The sequence below is a fragment of the Gorilla gorilla genome, chromosome 18 (assembly GCF_029281585.2).
Source record: "Gorilla gorilla gorilla isolate KB3781 chromosome 18, NHGRI_mGorGor1-v2.1_pri, whole genome shotgun sequence".
Classification (NCBI taxonomy): Eukaryota; Metazoa; Chordata; class Mammalia; order Primates; family Hominidae; genus Gorilla; species Gorilla gorilla.
The window spans coordinates 22,809,486-22,829,327 of record NC_073242.2 but is presented as its reverse complement, the minus strand read 5'-3'; the positions used below and the strand labels follow the sequence as shown (position 1 = coordinate 22,829,327).

The 19,842-nt window shown below is 47.8% G+C and overlaps 1 protein-coding gene across 2 annotated transcripts in view; it reads right to left on the bottom strand.

The window, feature by feature from the left end:
• Positions 1-10,755: 10,755 nt before the first annotated feature.
• The window catches only part of SCNN1G (sodium channel epithelial 1 subunit gamma), a 35,713-nt gene continuing 26,626 nt past the window's right edge, over positions 10,756-19,842 (bottom strand). Inside the window, exons 8-14 of one of the 2 annotated variants that reach the window (XM_019011395.3) lie at positions 17,772-17,870; positions 15,472-15,589; positions 14,867-14,945; positions 14,729-14,786; positions 14,461-14,522; positions 12,850-12,925; positions 10,756-12,548 (exon numbers count right to left, since the gene is read on the bottom strand). In XM_019011395.3, the coding sequence (XP_018866940.1) occupies positions 12,168-12,548; positions 12,850-12,925; positions 14,461-14,522; positions 14,729-14,786; positions 14,867-14,945; positions 15,472-15,589; positions 17,772-17,870 (873 nt within the window). In that variant the 3' untranslated portion in view covers positions 10,756-12,167. The remainder of the gene's footprint in view (positions 12,549-12,849; positions 12,926-14,460; positions 14,523-14,728; positions 14,787-14,866; positions 14,946-15,471; positions 15,590-17,771; positions 17,871-19,842) is intronic. The other variant, XM_004057348.4, reaches the window with a different exon arrangement.

Genomic DNA, 19,842 nt, shown 5'->3' with positions numbered 1-19,842 from the left:
TGTGACCCAAACAGGACCAATCAGAATCCCTTGCTGGGTTTGATATATGAATGCAGGCTGAAGAAGGATCTCGTTTTCTTAGATATGAATGAGCTGGAAAAGCAGTAGAGGCTTAGAAGGGTGAGTGGTTGTCAGGGGTGAGTGATTGTCAGAGGCCATCTTTGCACCCTGTGGAGAGAAGTGATCTCAGAAGAAAGTTAAGGAGATCAGGGGAATGGAGGAGGGCGATGGATGGGACCCTGATGACTGAACATTGCGTCCATCTGCCCTTAAACCTGGATGCATCTAGATGGTTCATTTAAGTGAGTCACAATAACCCCCTCCCCTACTCTTTACCAAAACCAGTGTGAGCTGGGGTGTCTGCCACACCTGAAAAAGCACAAATAAGGCTCGGTGCCGTAGCTCAGGTCCGTAATCCCAGAGCTTTGGGAGGCCAAGGCGGGAGGATCACTTGAGGCCAGTAGTTCAAGACCAGCCTGGCAACACAGTGAGAACTCATTTTTACAAAAAATTTAAAAAAATTTTTTTTTCTTTTAATTAGCCTGGCGTGCTGGTCCACGCCTGTAGTCCCAGCTACTCAGAAGGCTGAGGCAGGAGAATCGCTTGAGCCCAAGGAGTTGGGGCTTCACTGAGCTATGATGGTGCCACTGCACTCCAACCTGGGTCACAAAGCAAGACTCCATCTCAAAAAAAAAAAAAAAAAAAAAAGCCTAAATGTAAGGAGCAAACAGGGCAGCAGGGGCTGAAGTCTTCAGGGGATGTAAACGGTCCTGGATGATGGTGGGTGGTGTTGGCAAGGGTGAAAGAAGTGGTATGTTGGTGCTGGGGGCTTCAAAGGAGGAAGACTGTAAATAGTACAGTGGAAGTGGCAGAGACAGCCTGGGAAAATGTCAAGGTCACCTTGAGGAAGCCTGTGGACAAGGTAGCAGACTGCAGCCTCCACACAAAATCTGACATTGAGGCAGGACCATCAGGACCAGAGACCTGTACACGAACTGAACCTGGCCCTTATTCGGGTTTAACCCTGATCCTGACCACAGATTGACCCCTGATCCTGACTGCACTGGGCTCTCCTCTGGCCATTGGCTTACCCTCGACTCAGGCCCCATGCCAAGCTCTGATCCTGTCCTTTTTCTCTCCCTCCTTTCATACTCAGTGTAAAGACCCTGGTGCATGCTGGCTGGCCCACGGCCATCATAATCTCTCCTTATTTCATGAGCTGCATCCATCACTCGCCAAGGCCAAGGACATTATTCTAAGATCTCAAGCCATGGCCCAGAAAGCCATATCCAGTTTTCCACTTAAAGAAGGAGCTAGTGACCTCCTAAATCCTCGTCTCTTTTTCAACATCTCTGCCCCAAGGGAGGATGTGATGAGGACACTCCCTTGACTCCCAAGATATTCTGTAAGGCCATCAATTTCCATAAACTGTCCATTGAGGGTGGGCTGGCATTTGCCTGCCCTACTCCCCAGATCTGCATGAATGTGGGGGCTCCTTAGATGTCCAGTTTGGTCGTTTTTCAGGTGCCCAGCCTTAAGCCCGAAAGTTTAAGTCAATAATAGCAGACCCCAGAAAACTCCCTTGAGGATCTTCAGGAGTTACAAAGCCTGAGTTGCATTTATTACTATTATTTTAAAGTTCAAGATATAGCAGCTTTAAAAACCAGAAGATCCCAGAGGACATTTCCCTGTGGTCCTAAAAGTTCTTTACAGCATCTGCCTCTAGGGCAGCAGAGGAAAAAAATTGTAGTTGGCAGTGCTTACCCAACCTTAGCCCATTCAGCTGCCTGTAGGCAGGCTTACTAATGTCTGATGCATGGTAAATACCTAATGTTATAAAAACAACAACAAAAGCCCAACACTAAAATATTCTGCTGAGGATCTTTCATGAGTCAGGCCCTCCGCCAAGTGCTCAGAATCAACCTTATCTCATTTTGTCCTCAAAATAAGCTTAGGCAGTAAAAACTGTTATTACCCACCCCTGCCTCCACCTGCTTTTATGGATGAGAAAACTGGGGCAGAGACTGGTTAAGAAACTGGCCCAGAGTCATACAGCTAATAAGTGCTGGAACTTGGATTTGAACAAGGTAGTCTGACTTCAGGGCTTAAAAAATAATTATGGATCACTTCTTGGCCTTTTGGCTAAAATCAAGTGTAAAAAATAATTACAGGATACATGTGTAGTAGAATGGATGGATGGATATGTGAATGGATGGATGGATGAATGGATAGATGGATACATGAATGGATGAGTGAGTGGATGAATGAATGGATGGATGAGTGGATGGTTGGATATGTGAATGAATGGATGGATGAGTGGATGGATGGACAGACACATGAATGGATGAGTGAGTAGATGAATGGATGGATGGATGGATATGTGAATGGATGGATGGAGGGATGGATGCACTGTTATGTGAATGGATGGATGGATGGATATGTGAATGGATGGATGGAGGAATGGATGCACTGTTATGTGAATGGATGGATGGATGAGTGGATAGATGAACAGATATGTGAAAGGATGAGTGAGTGGGCGGATGGATGGATGGATGGATATGTGAGTGGAAGAGTGAGTGGATGAATGGATGGAAATGTGAATGGAAGGAAAATGGATGAACAAGTTAATGTCAGATGATTCAGAGGCTGGAGGTATTCAGGGGGCAGAAGTGTGTTCTGAGGCTGGCAGGGATATGGGGACTGACTGGCTGCAGAAGGTTGGCAGGCAACCACAGATAGCCAGGCTCACTGTCTTGCCAAAACTCCCTTTGCTTTTCTTCTTTTTCTCAAGTTTGTACTTGAATCTCTTTCATGTTGCTGGGTTGGAAAATCCTCTGAGCTGGCTTGAGTTACCCCATGTAAGAAAAGAGAGCCCAGATGGTATCTCCTGGAAGTCTGTCACTGCTGGAGTAATGGCTGGTCTTTATTTTCTTCTTTGTGCTTTTCTGAAATGCCCAATTTTCTATAGTGTGGAATGGGGTATCTATTGTTGTGCTAAACCCTGGTGGCTCTTGGGCAATCATTCCTTACCCTCCTCTTTTAATGTGACTTTTAGGGGGAGGGCTGCTCTCCCAATTCAGAAGTACACACAAAATCCAGGCCTGGCAACCCACAATGTTTTCATTCCTTTGGCCACAGTGATTGGTTCAAGAAAAGCCCCATGACCTAAGTATGTCCAGTGCAAGCCCATTCAATAATTTGGGGTTTTGAAATAGTTGTAAGACAGAAGTTCTCTTTCTTTGGGTGAGGGGAGTGCTAAGAGACAGTACACATATCTAGGGTTTCTAGCACCCATCTTGACACTGTATGGCAAGTATGTCTGAGAATGGAGCTAACATAAGGGAAGACAAATGAGAGAGAGAACTTAGAGTTCAGATCTCATCTTCTGAATTCCTGGATCCAGCCATACCTGAAGCAGAGACCCATGGACTTTTCAATTATGTGAGCCTGTATGTATTTACTTTTTCTTAATCAAATGTAATTTAGGCTTTTACCACTCACAGACAAGATTCCAAACACAATGCTTACTACTTTTCTATAACTACAAATAAAAATGTATTTTTAATAATGTTATTACCAGTCATGGAGGCTCATGCTTGTAATCCCAGCACTTTGGGAGGCTGAGGTAGATGGAGCCCAGGAGTTCGAGACCAGCCTGGACAACATGGCAAGACTCCATCTCTGCAAAAAATACAAAAATTAGCCAGGTGTGGCTACTGACTATATGCTTGCCTGTAGTCCCAGCTACTTGGGAGGCTGAGGTGGAAGGATTGAGCCTGGGAGGTTGGGGCTACAGTGAACTATGATGGTGACATTGCACTCCAGCCTGGGTGACAGAGTGAGACCCTGTCTCAAATAATAATAACAATAATACTGTTGTTAAAAAAGAACAAAAGACAACTGTCAGATCCCTGAGTACATGCAATCATTTAACAAAGAGAGCTGTTGAACAACAGTGTTTGTCAGACAAACACCTGCCTATCTGGCCAGAGGTATGAGCAGATGAGGCTGGGAAGATTCTACTGGGAATGTTCCTGGAGGAGGGCGAAGGAGCGTTTTAACAACCAGTTCTGTTTCACCTCCTCCTGCTGCTCCTTCCAGCTTGCAGCTGGGCACAATGGGGCACCTTCAGTCTGCAGCCCGCAATTAGAGCACATGTCTCAGGAATCCTGCTGATCCAGACCCCTTCTCCACCCTGGGCCTGTCCTGCCTTGGGAGCAAAGGAGCTAGAACTGTTCCTCTGTTTCCTAGGAGGTAGTGGTGGCTGCGTGAGCCAGAGGTAGGCCTGGAGGGGACATTCCCCAGGGCAGCCACCCTGGGGAATGCCAGGCCGATCATTTCTTGGGGATGCCTCTGTGGAGGAGGGGACAGAGCCGGAAAGATATTTGCACCTTGGGGACATTTCTTTGAAGGCTAGGTTGCTTTTAGGATGTATTGTGAACATCCATGCAACACCTGTGTTAACACCCACTCATCATTTTCTTTCTTTTCTAAGATTTTTTTTCTAAGACAAGGTTTTGCTTTGTCACCCAAGCTGGAGTGCAGTGGCATGAGCATACTCACTGTAGCCATTGGGAGGCTGAGATGGGAGAATCACCTGAGTCTGGGAAGTCAAGGCTGCAGTGAGCTGTGATCATGCCATTGTACTCACTCTACCCTGGAGTGAAACAAACAAACAAAAAAAGCAAAGCAAACACATGGGTTTCTACTGCCATTTCAGGTGAGAAATAGCTCCTTGCTACCAAGTTTTCCAAATGCCCTGTGTACCTCTAGTCACTTCTACTTTCTTCTCCACTACCCCAGCCCCAGGCCAGAAGTTTCTGCTCTTCTAACTTGCTCAGTTAGAACTCTTCTAACTGTGCTCAGTGCATCTTGCTTTTCTTTATAATTTCACTTATTATTTTTCATTAGGTCAACTCGCTCTCTTTTCATTTAAATAAATTTAGTTTTTGGATTTTGTATTTTTTTAATCACATAACTCTTTTTTTTTTTTAGATGGAGTTTCACTCTTGTTACCCAGGGTGGAGTTCAGTGGCATGATCTCAGCTCATTGCAACCTCCGCCTCCTGGGTTCAAGCCATTTTTCTGCCTCAGTCTCCTGAGTAGCTGAAATTACAGGCATCTACCACCATGCCCGGCTAATTTTTTGTATTTTTAGTAGAGATGGGGTTTCACCTTGTTGACCAGGCTGGTCTCGAACCCCTGATGCCAGGTGATCCACCCTCCTCAGCCTCCCAAAGTGCTGGGATTACAGAGGTGAGCCACCGTGCCCAGCCATGTAACTGTTTTAAAGTGCACAGTTCAGCACACTTATTATGTCCTCCATGCCATGTAACCACCACCTCTATCTAGTTCCAAAGCTTTTTCCTTATCCCCAGAGGAGACTCTATATCCATTAAGCAATCACTCTCCATTTCTCCTCCCTGCAATCTGCTTTCTGTCTGTGAATTTATCCATTCTGAGTATTTCGTATAAATGGAATGGGACCATATATGACCTTTTGAGTCTGCTGGCTTTGTTCACTTAGCGTGATGTTTTCAGGGTTCATTCATATGTCAGTAGTTCATTCTTTTTAAACTTTTTGTTTTATTTTTATGGATTTAGGGATACAAATGCAGTTGTATTACATGGATATATTGCATTAGTAGTGAAGTCTGGGCTTTTAGTGTAGCCGTCACCTGAACACTGTACATTGTCTCCAGTAGGTAGTGTTTCATTCCTCCCAACTTCCTACCTCTTGGAGTTCATTTCTTTTTAATGGGTGAATAATATTCTGCTGGGAATATACTTATTTTATTTATTTATTTATTTTTGAGACAGAGTCTTGCTCTGTTGCCCAGGCTGGAGTGCAGTGGTGCGATCTTGGCTCACTACCTCTGCCTCCTGGGTTCAAGCAGTTCTCCTGTCTAGCATCCCAAGTAGCTGGGATTACAGGTGCATGCCACCACACCTGGTTAATTTTTGTATTTTTAGTATAGACAGGGTTTCACCATGTTGGCCAGGCTGGTCTCAAACTCCTGACCTCAAGCGATCCACCTACCTTGTCCTCCCAAAGTGCTGGGAATACAGGCATGAGCCACTGTGCCCGGCCAAGTTAAGGATCTTTAGATGTGGAAAATATCTTGAATTATCTGGGTGTACCCTAAATGTAATCACAAGTGTTTTTATTAAAAGGAGGCGGAAGGAGATTCGGCAACAACAGAAGTCAATGTGATGACTGAAGTAAGAGGCTTCTCTGCTGGCTTTGAAGATGGAGGAAGGGGCCAGGAACCAAGGGATGCAGTTCTAGAAGTCTGAAAAGGCCAAAAACCAGATTTTCCCCTAGAGCCTCTGGAGGGAGCACAGCCCTGCTGATAGCTTGATTTTAGCTCCATAAGATTCATTTCAGAGCTCTGGCCTCCAGAACTGTAAGAGAATACAGTTTTAAGCTACTATGTTTGTGGTAGTTTGTTACAGCATCCACAGGAAATGAATACAGTGCTCAATAAACGTTTGTTGCATGAATAAGTGATTGTTAAACTAGTGACTAAAGGAGATGCATTCTTCTATAGTACATGATCTTGCACTTTTTTTTTTTTTTGGCAAATCTCGGTCAATCAATTGACTTTTTTTTTTCTATTGATTACATTAAGCATTGGTTACATTAAGCAGAAGACCACTGAGAAAACAAAGGCAGTGAAGAATTGATGCTGTTAAGTTCAAATTAGATAGCAAGAGAGCTAGAGAGCTACAGGTCTGAGGCAGTTCTCTCTTTGTTAGAAAAGAGAGACGAACAGTGTTAGAAAGTATTGAAGACTTGTGAATATCGAACGGAGATTTTGTTTTTTATTTTTTGGGGATTTATTTTTGAGATGGGGTCTTGCTCTGTTGCCCAGGCTGGAGTGCAGTGGTTCAATCACAGCTCACTGTGACCTTGACCTCCCTGGCTCAAGCCATCCTCCCACCTCAGCCTCCTGAGTAGCTGGGACTACAGGCACACACCACCACACTCAGCTAATTTTTGTATATTTTTTTGTAGAGACAGGGTCTCCCTGTGTTGTGGCTGGTCTTGAACTCCTAGGCTCAAGCAATCCTCCTGCCTTGGCCTCCCAAAGTGCTGGGATTCAGGCATGAGCCACCGCACTGGCTGGAACTTTGTTTTTGCACATTGGAAAATGGACTAGCTTTCTTATTCTGTTTGTCAATGATATTTGATGCTCCAACTTGCAAGGGAAGGCCATATAGAGAGAGTGACATTTGCATCTGATCTTGAAGGAATGTGTGAATGAGTGGAGGGTGAGTGGAGGAAGAGAGAGGGAACCATTCAGAGTTGCAGATAAGTCTGTGTGCTGCCTAAAATTATCACCGTAGGGTGAGTCCTGCAACTTGAGAAACATGGCTAAGGTGTGATGGGGCAGATGGGGCAGATGGGGCACTGCCAAGAAGTGTCTAAGCAGGAGGTGCTGTGGTCCAGTCTGCACTTCGGAGACATTCTCTTGGCATAGCCTGGAGTAGGGAAGGAGGAAGGAGAGCTGTAAGAAGGGAGATTCATGAAGAGGAGGGGAGCTTCCTGTCACTTCACCTTTTGTCCTTATTAAGTCTCTTTCTTAAACGTCAGTGTTTCGGAGTCTCCATCTTTGACTCTTTTCTCTTTTTTATTATTTTCTTTTTGAGATGAAGATCTTGCTCTGTTGCCCAGGCTGGAGTACAGTGACAGACTCACGGGTCACTGCAGCCCCTAACTCCTGGGCTCAGGCAATCTTCCTGCCTTGGCCTCCCAAAGTGCTGAGATTACAGGTGTGAGCCATTGCACCGAACCCTTTGCTCCTCTTCTGATCTGCTTCTCCTCCATGGTGACCTAATCCACACCCCTGGCTTTATCCTGCCTGGATGATGCCCATGTCTCCATCTAGCCCAGACCTCTCTCCTGAGTTTTTAACCCCAGAAGAGATTGGCATGTTTATCTAATATCTTCCCTTGTGCAGGTTCACAGGACATAGGCTGAGTCTGCAGTGCCTCTGTTCATCAGGGAGGTGGTCCATGGGTGGCAGGACACTAGGGTCTGGGATTCAGTGACTCAGAGGACTAGTGAGGGTGGTGGCTCCATTTGAGAAGACCAGGGGTACATTAAGAACAGGCATTCTTGTGACTTACAAATGGAGTCGGTGTCCCTTGGAATCAGTAACTCCTAGCTATGGCAGTTGCTTATGAAGGGGGTCTGGGAATGAAGTTGTTCTACTCTGTCCTCACCTTTGTCCTGGGAAAAGAAGGCCCCTCAGCTGAGTAGGCTGGATCTGAAGCTAAAGAGGGCTGGAGAAAACTTCAGGGGCAGACACACTTAGCCTCTAGGGAAAAGCTTCTATCTGAAAGGCAGTTTGCACAGTGCTTAAGTGCATTGGCTCTGCCTGCTAGCCTGGGCACAGCAGTTACTAGCAGTGTGGCCGTGAGAACTCTTTGTGACTCCATTTCTTTTCTTTTCTCTTAATTATTTTATTTTATTTTATTTTATTTTGAGATAGGATCTCTCTCTGTTCCCCAGGCTGGAGTGCAGTGGCACAATCTCAGCTCATTGCAGCCTCAACCTCCTGGGCTCAAGACATCCTCCTGCCTCAGCATCCTGAGTAGCTGCTGGGATTACAGGCGTGCGCCACCATCATGCCCAGATATCTTTTCGTATTTTTTGTAGAGATGGGGTTTTGCCATGTTGCCCAGGCTGGTCTCGAATTCCTGAGCTCAAGCAGTCTGCCCGCTCTGGCCTCCCAAAGTGCTGGGATTACAGGCGTAAGCCACCACATCTGGTCTCCATTTCTTTATTTATGAGTTCCTGAGCTGTTAGAATTACACAAGCTGATGTGTGTGAAGTGCTTAGCAGAATCCCTGGCAAACCATAAGAGCTCAATGCATATTAGCCATTGTTAGCATTGTCACAGTTTTTATAAGCGCCACAAACTTTTCCTAAATGCCAACACTGTACTCTGTCCCGTCCCCATCTAGGGACAAGGAGATAAGACACAATTCCTGCCCTTGCAGAGCTCATAGTCTAATGATAGAGACAGATGTGAATAAAAAATTATATACAGGGCCAGGCGCCATAGCTCATCCTGTAATCTCAGTACTTTGGGAGGCTGAGGTGGGAGAATAGCTTGAGTCCAGGAGTTTGAGACTAGCCTGGGCAACATAACAGGAACCCATCTCTACAAAAAATAATAATAAAAAATTAGCCAGACATAATTGTGTGCTTCTATAGTTACAGCTACCTGGGAAGCTGAGGCAGGAGGATTGCTTTAGCCCAGGAGGTTGAGGCTGCAGTGAGCTATGATTGTTTGAAGTCCAGGAGTTCAAGACCAGCCTGGACAACATAGTGAGACCTTGTCTCTATAAAAAATTTAAATATGAGCCATGGGTAGTGACAAGCACCTGTAATCCCAGCTACTCAGGAGGCTGAGGCAGGAGGATCACTTGAGCCCAGGAGGTCAAGGCTGCAGTGAGCTATGATCATGCCACTGCACTCCAGCCTGGGCAACAGAGGCAAGACCCTGCCTGTTTCATATATATATACATATATATATATATATGTATATATACGGGTGAAAGTTGTGTAATGGTGGAAGCTCCAACTTCTTGGGGCAAGGGAAGAGGGTCAGGGAAAACTTTACAGAGGTGCTGACATTTGCAGCTGGCCTGGAAGGGTGAAGTGGAGAAGGAGGGAAGGCGATGATGGGCACTGCAAGAGCCAAACAAGAATGGAGACAGCTGGAGTTTGCTGGGTGTGCACGCCCGTGTGCTTGGGGAGAGTTGAGCAGCTGTTGGCTTTGGATTCTCGTGGCCTTGCCTTTGACAAGCCTCACTAGAAGTGTTCCTCCATCAGGCAGAGGCTGGCCAATTCCACGAATCTGAGGGCACCTCCTGCCCCCACCATGGGGGAGGAGGAGGAAGCTCCTGTCTGTGATGTGCTCAGGTAGGCATCCGCTGCAAGTTCCCTGTCGGCACCGGCTACAGCCGCCAGAGCCCAGCATGGACGAGAGCCAAGCTCACGGCCTCTGTAGCCCAATCCTCACCTGCATGGGTCTGGCTCCTGAGCCCACTTCACAGGGGAGCTCCCTCCAGTCTGGGGTCTCCATGACCTCCTCCTTGCTGGCTGGCATGCCTCCTGGCAATGCCCTGCCCTATAAGGTCTGGTGGAAACACCAGATAGAGCAGAGGCTTACTCTAGCCACAGGCCTGGGGTTGAGTTGGACCAGGGATGCCCAGGTCCAGACAGGGTCCCTACAGCCCCTCTCTTTTACCAAGACTCTTGCCCTTACTAGCAGCCATTCTCATGAAGGGATTAGTCCTGAAATGTGGACCTTCCCCACCCATGGATGAAGGACTTCCTTAAGCCCTAGAGCCAGGGTATTTAGCCTCTCCCTCTTCCTACCCAAAATGACATCGGACTCACTCTTAAAAGGTACAGACCAGAATGGCTGCAAAATAATGGAGTGATAAAACGCACCAGCTCTGGTGTCAGACTGTCTGGGGTCAAATCCTAGCTCTGCAACCTCCTAGCTATGTCACCTTGGGCAAGTAACTTAATCTTTTATGCCTCAGTCTCTTCATCCACAAAATGGGATAATCATACCCATTGAATGTGCTCATCCAAGGGTCAGCACAGTTTTCCGTAAAGGGACAGAGGGAAAATATTTCAGGGTTTGCTGGCTTTGCAGGTCTGGGTTGTAGTTACTCAACTCTGCCACTGCAATGCATGAATGGCCATAAACAAAACTTGAACAAATGGATGTGGCTGTGTACCAATAAAACTTTATTTATAGACACTGGAATTCGAATCTCATATCATTTTCATGAGTCACAGAATCTTCTTCTTTTGCTATTTAAAAGCAAAAATAAAAATTCTTGGCTGGGCACGGTGGCTTGTGCCTGTAATCCCTGCACTTTGGGAGGCTGAAGTGGGAAGATCATTTGAGGCCAGGAGTTCAAGAACAGCCTGGGCAACATAGTGAGATCCTATTTCTACAAAAAATAAAAAATAAAATAAAATAAAATTCTTAGTTCATGGTCAAAAACAGGATTTGCTTTGCGGAACACCATTTGCAGTCCCCTATGCTAACCTATCTAGGTGCTTAAAACAGTACCTAACACCCTGTTCTTGGGTTGAGTTTAAACACCAACCAAGGATTTAATACCTGTTAGCCATTTCAGGTGGAAAGATGTGAATGTGGTAAGAAGTGGGTCATCTGTGGCAGTTGGCTTGTCGGTGAGGGACAGGCCATTGGTAATGGAAGGGTCAGCTCTGTCTTGGAACAGCAGCCCAGAGCATGGCCCACCATGCTCCCCCTCCCCACCCAAAGTGACACAGACCTCACCCTTTAAAAGGCACAGACACAAATTGGATGCAAAATCATGGAGTCAGATTGTCTGGGTTCAAATCCTAGCTCTGCCACCTCCTCACTGTGTCACCTTGGGCCAGTAACTTAATCTTTCTGTGCCTCAATTTCTTCATCCACAAAATTGAATAATCAAATCCATCTCCTGGGCTCACCCATGCCCCAAAGTGAGGACACTCTGACATAGTCCCAGACCTCCACCACGGCACTCTGATCTCCACCAACACTCCAAGGGCCCTGGGCCAGTTCTCTGCTGCCTGAGGGCATGGAGGACACCTTTCTCCAGTGTCAATGACGAAGAACAGTTTATTCACAAATGGCTCCAGCTTCAGGGCTGGCACTTTCTCCTATCTTTGGCATCTGGCAGTAGCTGTCCAGCCTTGACACTCAAGGTCACCTCCTTGGGCCCCAACCCAGGCTGGCAGTGTGGGTGAAACCCTCGGCTTTGGGGCTTTGGAAGAGTCCTTCCCTCTCAAGACCCGTAAAGAGCTGCATCAGTCCTCACTCTGGCCTTCACTTGGGCCAGCACCACTGCCTCGGCTCCCAGTCTCTAGTGACGTGCTAATAGTTCAGGTCCCGGGATTTATCTCAGCCTGGACAGTTGTGAGTGTTGCTGCGTAGTACCCGATGGCTCCTCCTGTGCATGCCCAGGCCCCATCTTGCGGTTTAAAGCAGGCTTTTTGGTCGGAGTCTCTGAAAAGCCCAGAGTGGGGCAGAGGGTCCCCTGTGCGCACGTCTGGGGGCACCGATCCATGTCCTTAGACCATGGCTGGTGGTCCTGACTAGATCTGTCTTCTCAACCCTGCCTCAGAGCTCATCCAGCATCTGGGTATCTGTGAGCTGGTTGGAAAAGGCCCTCTCCAAGCGCAAGGTATTGTATTTGGGGGGCGGTGTGCCGGGCACTTGGGTTCCTAGGGCTGGAGGCAGGTGCAAAGCAGAGTTGAAAGTGGGTAGGTCATCGTCTATATCCAGGGCTGGATTGTCCTGGCCCTGTGGGCTGCGGGGAGCTTCTGGACATGGGGGAGCCTGTTTTCGGGCCCACCACTCCTTGGCTTTCTGCCACTGGCGGCGGGCAATGATAGAGAAGAAGTCGATGAAGAAGACCTCGATGATCTCGATGACGCAGACAACAGAGCAGCTCATCCACAGGCCCAGCTGGCCACCGAAGTTGGACAGAAGCATCTCAATCTGCAAGAGAGGCCAAGCCACACCATCAAGAGGAACCTCCCCCCAGGTTGGCCTCACACAGGAACCCTGATTCCCAAGGGAGCCACGGGTCAGCCCCGACCCTGCACAGGCTGGGAGGAAGAAGCAGGCAGGCTTCCTGTCTCCTCTTACTCTGTGCATTCCGACCTGAGACCTGGCTAGCCTACAACAGCCCTCCTAGAGTAGGCTGGAACCCCCTACCCTGATTCTGCTCCCCAAAGCCAGGAAGATGCTCACATTTGTAGGCCCAGGACAGGTCCTGGAAGGAAGCCACTCTACTCACACTGTTGGCTGGGCTCTCCATGATGGATCTCTGGTTCAGGTCTTTGTAGAATATCAAGAGTTTGGCCAAGTCTGTCCTGCAAAATTCCAACAGGTGAATCAAGAGCCTTGGCCTCCTACCAGATCACCAGTTCTCAGCATGGCTGTCTCCCTCCTACCCAAGCTGGCAGCATGGCCAAGGCACTGAGCTCCTTGGGGATATTAGAACCTGGCCCATAAGGGCTCCATCTACAGAGCATATCTCCAGCCTGGATCTGGTCCACAGGTCATTCATTCACTCAAGAACTGCTCCCCAACTTCCAGATTAAGTCAGTCGACCCAGCCATACTGCCATCGTACCCTGTTCTTCATTAAACATTGACATTTGTAATTGATTGATTGCAATCTCAAGTATGTACAGGTAATGTACATGAGCAGGGTAGTTGAGGTAATATGATAATAGGCACAATGGCAACAAGCATTTATGGGGCACTTCCTGTGTTGCCAAGCACTGTCGTAAGAACTTTATGTGAATTAACTCATTGAATTCTACCAACAGCCCTGTGAGGCAGGTATGTATATTTTCATCATCCTCATTTCGCAGATGTGGAAACTGAGATGCAGATTGGTTAAGGAACTTGTCCAAGACTACGCTGTCAATAATTGGCTGAGCCAGTACTCCAACTCATTTAGATCTAGCTTCAAAGTCCATGCTCTTAACCATTGCACTAAACTGCCTCTTAATAGGACGATGGTGAACTGGACCATGACTCATTCCAAAGGAGCAAGTATTACTCAGCTGTTTGGTGCTACAAAACAGTGGAGGGTCGTTCTTGCCAGAACTTTTGAATTTTCAGGAAAAGTTGGAAATAATGGGTTGCTTTCATGAGGCTGGATTTGGGCCAAGGATCAGTCACCAGCTTGCAACACTTGGTTTAATGGTTTGCAATTGCTTGGTCAAAGTCTATTTTATCATTAGAGTGTAAGTACCTCGGGGGACAGAGACCATGTCTGCTTGATTGTCCTGGTTCCCCCAGCACCTCACACAGCACCTGGCACCTAGGGGGTGCTCTATGAATGTTGGAAGCAAGATTGGCCAGATTGGCTCTCACGGCAGGCAGGCCCAGCAGTGCGCATGAGGGAGATAGTGATGGCTTAGAGAAATGTGAGTTCACATGGCATGATTCACAGATGTGAGTTCACCATCTCCCAGCTTTGAGGAAATGAATGAGTGAGTGAATGAAAAGGAGAGGGGGCCAGGCTTGGTGGCTCACGCCTATAATCCCAGCACTTTGGAAGGCCAAGGGAGGTGGATCACTTGAGGTCAGGAGTTCGAGACCAGCCTGGCCAATATGGTGAAACCCCATCTCTGCTAAAAATATAAAATTAGCCAGGTATGATGTTGCGCATCTATAATCCCAGCTACTTGGGAGGCTGAGGCAGGAGGATTGCTGAAACCCAGGAGGCAGAAGTTACAGTGAGCGGAGATCCCACCACTGCACTCCAGACTGGGTGACAGAGTAAGACTCCATAAAAAAAAAAAAGAGGATTTGGCCATACACATACAGAAGCAAGTGAGAAGGCTGGGGGCTGTGGTGGGCAGAGACAGAGGAACAGGGTAGAGGTAACTTACTTGTTGAGCTTTTTGTTTACTTGCCGGCCTTGGTCCCAAGTGAGAACAGGCAGCAACCACTTCTACAATGGAGAGAGAAAGCGTGGGCCTGAGGGTGCCTGAGAGGCCAGGGCCAGCCTCCCGCCTCAGGCTCCCCAACTTGTCCCCCAGCCTCCACAAGGTAATTTTTTTCCCCCGGACCATGTCCCAGGCCAGAGGACACAGCAAAAATGTCAGTGGGGCTCCAGGCTGGGGGTTTCAGTGGGGAAGGGTGGGCAGAAGAACTTACCTCGGAAACCACAGATGGCCATTGTGCCAGGCTTGTGGTTAGTGTCCACTCTTTAAAGCTAAGGGAGGAGGGGACAGCATGAGTGTAGGCAGCCCAACCCAACCCAGCCGCCCGTCTCACCCCTTGGGGTCCACATACCTGCAGGCTTCCTTGCACACAGACTGGCAGCCCAGCTCTTCCTGGACAAAGGCTCGATGCAGTTGGTAGTAACAATACACTGAGGGACAAGGGAGAGGGCAGCATGAGCTTTGGAGCCACAGGACCCTTCCTGGCCATCCCCAGGTCACCAAGGACAGCCCCGCAGTCTCATTTTAATGATTTCTCCTCCCACGTTCTACCAACTCTCTGGAAACACATATTGCGTTGTGATGTTGGGAAACAGAAAGCAATGGTGGTTGAGGATGTGAGTTGAAGGTCAGACCACCCTTGGTTTGGATCCAGCTCTGTTCCTTTCTGGCTGTGTGACCTTGGGCAAGCCATTTAGCCTTTCTGGGCCTTGGTTATCTATTCTGTGAAAAGGTAATATCCACTGTTCCTACTTCCTGGAGTTGACTAAGGTGGTCAGTTGCAAAGTATAATTTAAGCCAGGCTTGACAACAGAAGTAAAACTCTAGTTAACGGCTCTCCACCAATACCTCCCTCATGCAAAAGGCAAGAGGGGTGGAGTCCCAGGAGTGCCTATTGCCAGGACTAGGCTGACCCTGGTCCTGGGGCATGCAAGGCTGGAGCTGGGTCTCACTCACTCCAGTTGGGGTGCTGCTGGTAGTTGCAGTAGTTGGCTGCAGGAGGTAGAGGCTGGCTGTACTGGGCACACCCACATTTCTCCACCATCTTTGTCTGGAAGCATGAATGAAGGCAGATCTGAAAGAGGAGACCCAGGAATGCCATTCATGTCTTTGCTCAGGGATGTCAGGGAGTTTCCTGCATATCCCTCAGCCCAGGGGGTCAGCCACCCTTAACCTTGGCCAACCACATGAACCTGCCCCTTATGCCAACTGGGCTGGGCATGGTCCCGGAACTGCAAAGGGCCCAACCTGGAAGATGTGTTAATAATTTATTTATTATTTTTATTTTTTATGTTTTTTGAGACAATCTCGCTCTGTTGCCCAGACTGGAGTGCAGTGGCATGATCTCAGCTCACTGCAACCTCTGCCTCCTGGGCTCAAGTGATTCTCCCACCTCAGCCTCCCAAGTAGCTGCAATTACAGATGCACACCACCATGCCCAGCTAATTTTTTTGTATTTTTGGTAGAGGCAGGGTTTCACCATGTTGGCCAGGCTGGTCTCAAACTCCTGATCTCAAGTGATCCTCCCACCTTGGCTTTCCAAAATGCTGGGATTATAGGCATGAGCCACACCTGACCGATGTATTAAGAATTTAGACTAACTGAGATATGGAGATGGGGCTGAGTTGGGGCTGCAGTAGTTGGGTGGTCATTTTCCATCATGTGGGTGCCAACATAAAGATAAGTGGGAAAATTAGCGGAGTTGTCAAGAAACAGAGAAATAAACACAGTCCCTGTGTTCCTATTCTCAAGCCCAACCCCTCCATGTTGGATCTTCATGGATCATAAGCTACCACAATATCCATGGAGCTTATAGCATAAAAGCCAATAGCAGAGTTCCTGAAGGCAGGCTACTCAGGTCAAATCCCATCTTTGCTATTTGTCTGCTGTTTGGCATCATGCAAGTTACTTAACCTCTCAGATGCTTTGCTTTCTTTATAATAATATCAGCTTCATGAAGTTGTGAGCATGAAATGAATTGATACATGTAAGGTGTGTGTGTGCATGGTAGCTCTCACTAAATGTCATCCAGAAGTATCTTTCTGATGAGCTCACTTTTTTTATTTTTAAAGACAGGGTCTTGTTCTCTCACCCAGGCTGAAGTACAGTGGTGTGATCATGGCTCACTGCAGCCTTGAACATTCAGGCTCAAGGGATCCTCCCTCCTCAGCCTCCCTTATAGCTGAGATTACAGGTGTGCACCAGTATGCCCAGGTAATTAAAACAAATTTTTTTTTTTAGAGGCAAGGTCTTGCTATGTTGCCCAGGCTGGTCTCAAACTCCTGGGCTCAAGTGATCTTCCTACCGTTGCCTCCCAAAGTGCTGGGATTATAGGCATGAGCTACCATGCCTGGCCCAAAAGTCCTCTTTTACTCAGTGTCTACACCACCTCTCAGCTCAGCTCTTATCTAAGTTGGGACACTCAGTGCTGGAGGTTTCTGGTCCTTTTGTTCTGCTGGGCTGATTTTCATGGACTCTCTGGGGTATCCTGGTAGGAGGTGAACTATAAATTCCCAGAATGTGAGAGGAGGCAGAACAGATCATCTCACTTAAGTGTTGAAAAGTCAAATGTCTACAGGAGACAGTGATGTAAGTGACATACTGGAGGGGTAGTGAAAACTGTGGGAGCCAGAGAACACCTGCTTCATTTATTGGGGTAGCTACACCCACTGTTTATCCTGCAGGAAATACGGGCTCAATGTTGCCGTATTGTTACATTTTTTTGAGAGGCTGGAAATCTGGATTTTCTTGTGAAATTCCTTGACTTTCGAACACCATCCAGGCTCTTGAAAAACCAGGTATGCCACCTGGAAGGCGACTGGGAGCTGCAAATTAGCAGCCCCTGATCCAATCCCACCTCCTCTTGTGGTTGCTGAGGGGAACCCAGCTGGCCCAAGGCCATCATCCAGCGAGGGGCACCAGCAGGCCCGGAAGCCATGCTCTTGACCCTTCAGCCAGTGTCTCTCCCAGACCGCTTCTCTCCTGTTCCTCCCTTGCCAAGGCCTACTTAGGAGGTGGGTCTGTCTCAGCTGTACGTTGAGTTCCACGGAAACCTCGGTGTATCAATTAAGCTCTGGTTACAGACGAACTGCAGAGGACTGGAACCAGCCGGCATCATTTGTTCTTGAGGTCTCTGGATGAACCCCAGGGATCCTCACCAGAGTTCCTGGTGCAAGCCACACCCCAGCCTAGATATAACTTTGTCTCCTGGGTCTGGGCCATAAACCCAGGGCTGGGTGCCCCCGCCAATCTGTTACCTGGAGCGAGTAGGCAGCGTTGTAGATGTTCCTGATTGGCACGTCACTCCCGTCCTCCGTGCACTGACTGTAGGGCTCACTCAGCTTGAAGGACTCTGTCTGCAATCACAGCAGCACACACTCAGCCCTGTCCTCCCCCAGGACCCAGGCGGGGGCTTTGCAAGGAGCACCAGTCAGGGGACTTTGCAAGCAGCCCTCGGGAGCTGAGAAGCTATTTGGTCATTCATTTAATGAAAAGTTAGTGAGAGCCTATTAGGTGCCTGGTACTGTGGTAGACACTGGAATCAGCAATGATCAAGATAGATAAGTTCCCTGCTCTCCTGGAATGTACCTTCCAGTGGGGTAAACAAATGGTCAGCAAGCAAATAAATAAACAAGATATTTTGGATAAATCTGGATGGTGTTTAATGAAATGGGGTAGGGAAACTGGAGGAGTTAAGAGGAGATGGGCAGTTTTTCCCATAGAGTGATTAGGGAAGGTATTTCCGAAAAAGGGACCTGTTGGCTCAGCGTGGAACTGCAAGAAAGAGCTGGTCTTGTCAAGAAGTGGACAGGAAGTCGGGCATGGTGACACACACCTGTAGTCACAGCTACTAGGGAGGCTGAGATGGGGGGATCACTTGAGCCCAGGAGGTCAAGGCTGCAGTGAGTCATCGTCGTACCACTGCACTCCAGCCTGGGCAACAGAGTGAGACTCTATCTTTAAAAAAGAGGATGAAGTGGACAGAGTATGATTGGGTAGAGCAAACAGGAAAGGCTTGAAGCAAGATGGTCTGGTGTGGCTGAAAATGGCAAAATAGAGAAATTGCTGGAGATAAAGTCAGATGGGGAGGTTGAGGCCAAATCATGCCCAGCTGAGAAATTTGGATTTGATTGTCTGAATGAAATGAATTTGCAGTTGGCAAATCCACTGGGAGGTGGGAGGAGGGATTAGAAAGATAAGCAGGGGCCAGGCTCAGTGGCTCATGCATGTAATCCCAGCATTTTGGGAGACTGAGGAGGGAGGATTCCTTGAGTCCAGGGTTTGAGGCTGCAATGAGCTATGGTTGTGCCACTGCAATCCAGCGTTGGTGACAGAGGAAGACCCTATTTTGAAAACAAAGAGAGAGAGAGAAGGAGGGAAGGGGGGAAGGAGGGAAGGAGGGAAGGAAGGAAGAAAGGAAGGAAGGAAGGAAAAAGAAAAGAAAGGAGAGAGAGAAAGGAAGAGAGAGAGAGAGAAAGGAAGGAAGGGCGGGAAGGGAAGGGGAGGGGAGGGGAAGGGAAGGGAAGGGAGGGGAAGGGAAGGGAAGGGAAGGGAAGGGAGAGAAAGGAAGGGGGAGCAGGGACTGTGAGTGCTTGGGATTCTCGCTCAGGTGAAGGACCCATTGCCTTGTTTTCTGGTCCCAGAAGTTGACTTGAAGGATGTTGACTTTCTTAGAAAAAAGCTAAGGAAAGCTCAACAGAGTAGAATGCTACCCTGATCATGAGAGGAGGTAAACAGCATTGTCACTCAAAGTTCAAAATCCTTATTCAATAATTTTTTTTTTGCTTTTTTTTTTTTTTTTTAGAGATGAGGGTCTTACTCTGTCACCCAGGGTGGAGTGCAGTGGCACAATCAAGGGTCACTACACCCTCTACCTCCCGGGCTCAATGGACCTTCCTGCCTCAGCCTCTCCGAGTAGCTGGGACCACAGGCTCCTGCCACTGCACCTGGCTTCGATGATGTTTTATTGTGGATTACTAAATTTTGCTCTAGCTTAATATTTGTCACTGCAAATAAATAATCCAGCCAAGCCAAACAAGCAAAAATGGGGGTGGGAGGATAACATCTTCTAAGGGCAGCAACTCAATGGAAGATAAATAGTGACCAGTTTATCACAACTGTGTGTTTGTGTGCTGTGTGCATCCACGTGCCCATGTATAATCGTTTTTATTTTTTTGGTTGGGGAGATGGGGGTAAAGAGAAAAAGAATGGCAGATTTGTGGGAGGGAAGAAAATTATTTTCTCTTTGAAGAAAGAATGAAAACGGGTAGAGGGGGAAGGAATTAAGAGGTTTGAGGCAGGTGGAAACTAGCCATCTCAACTGGTATA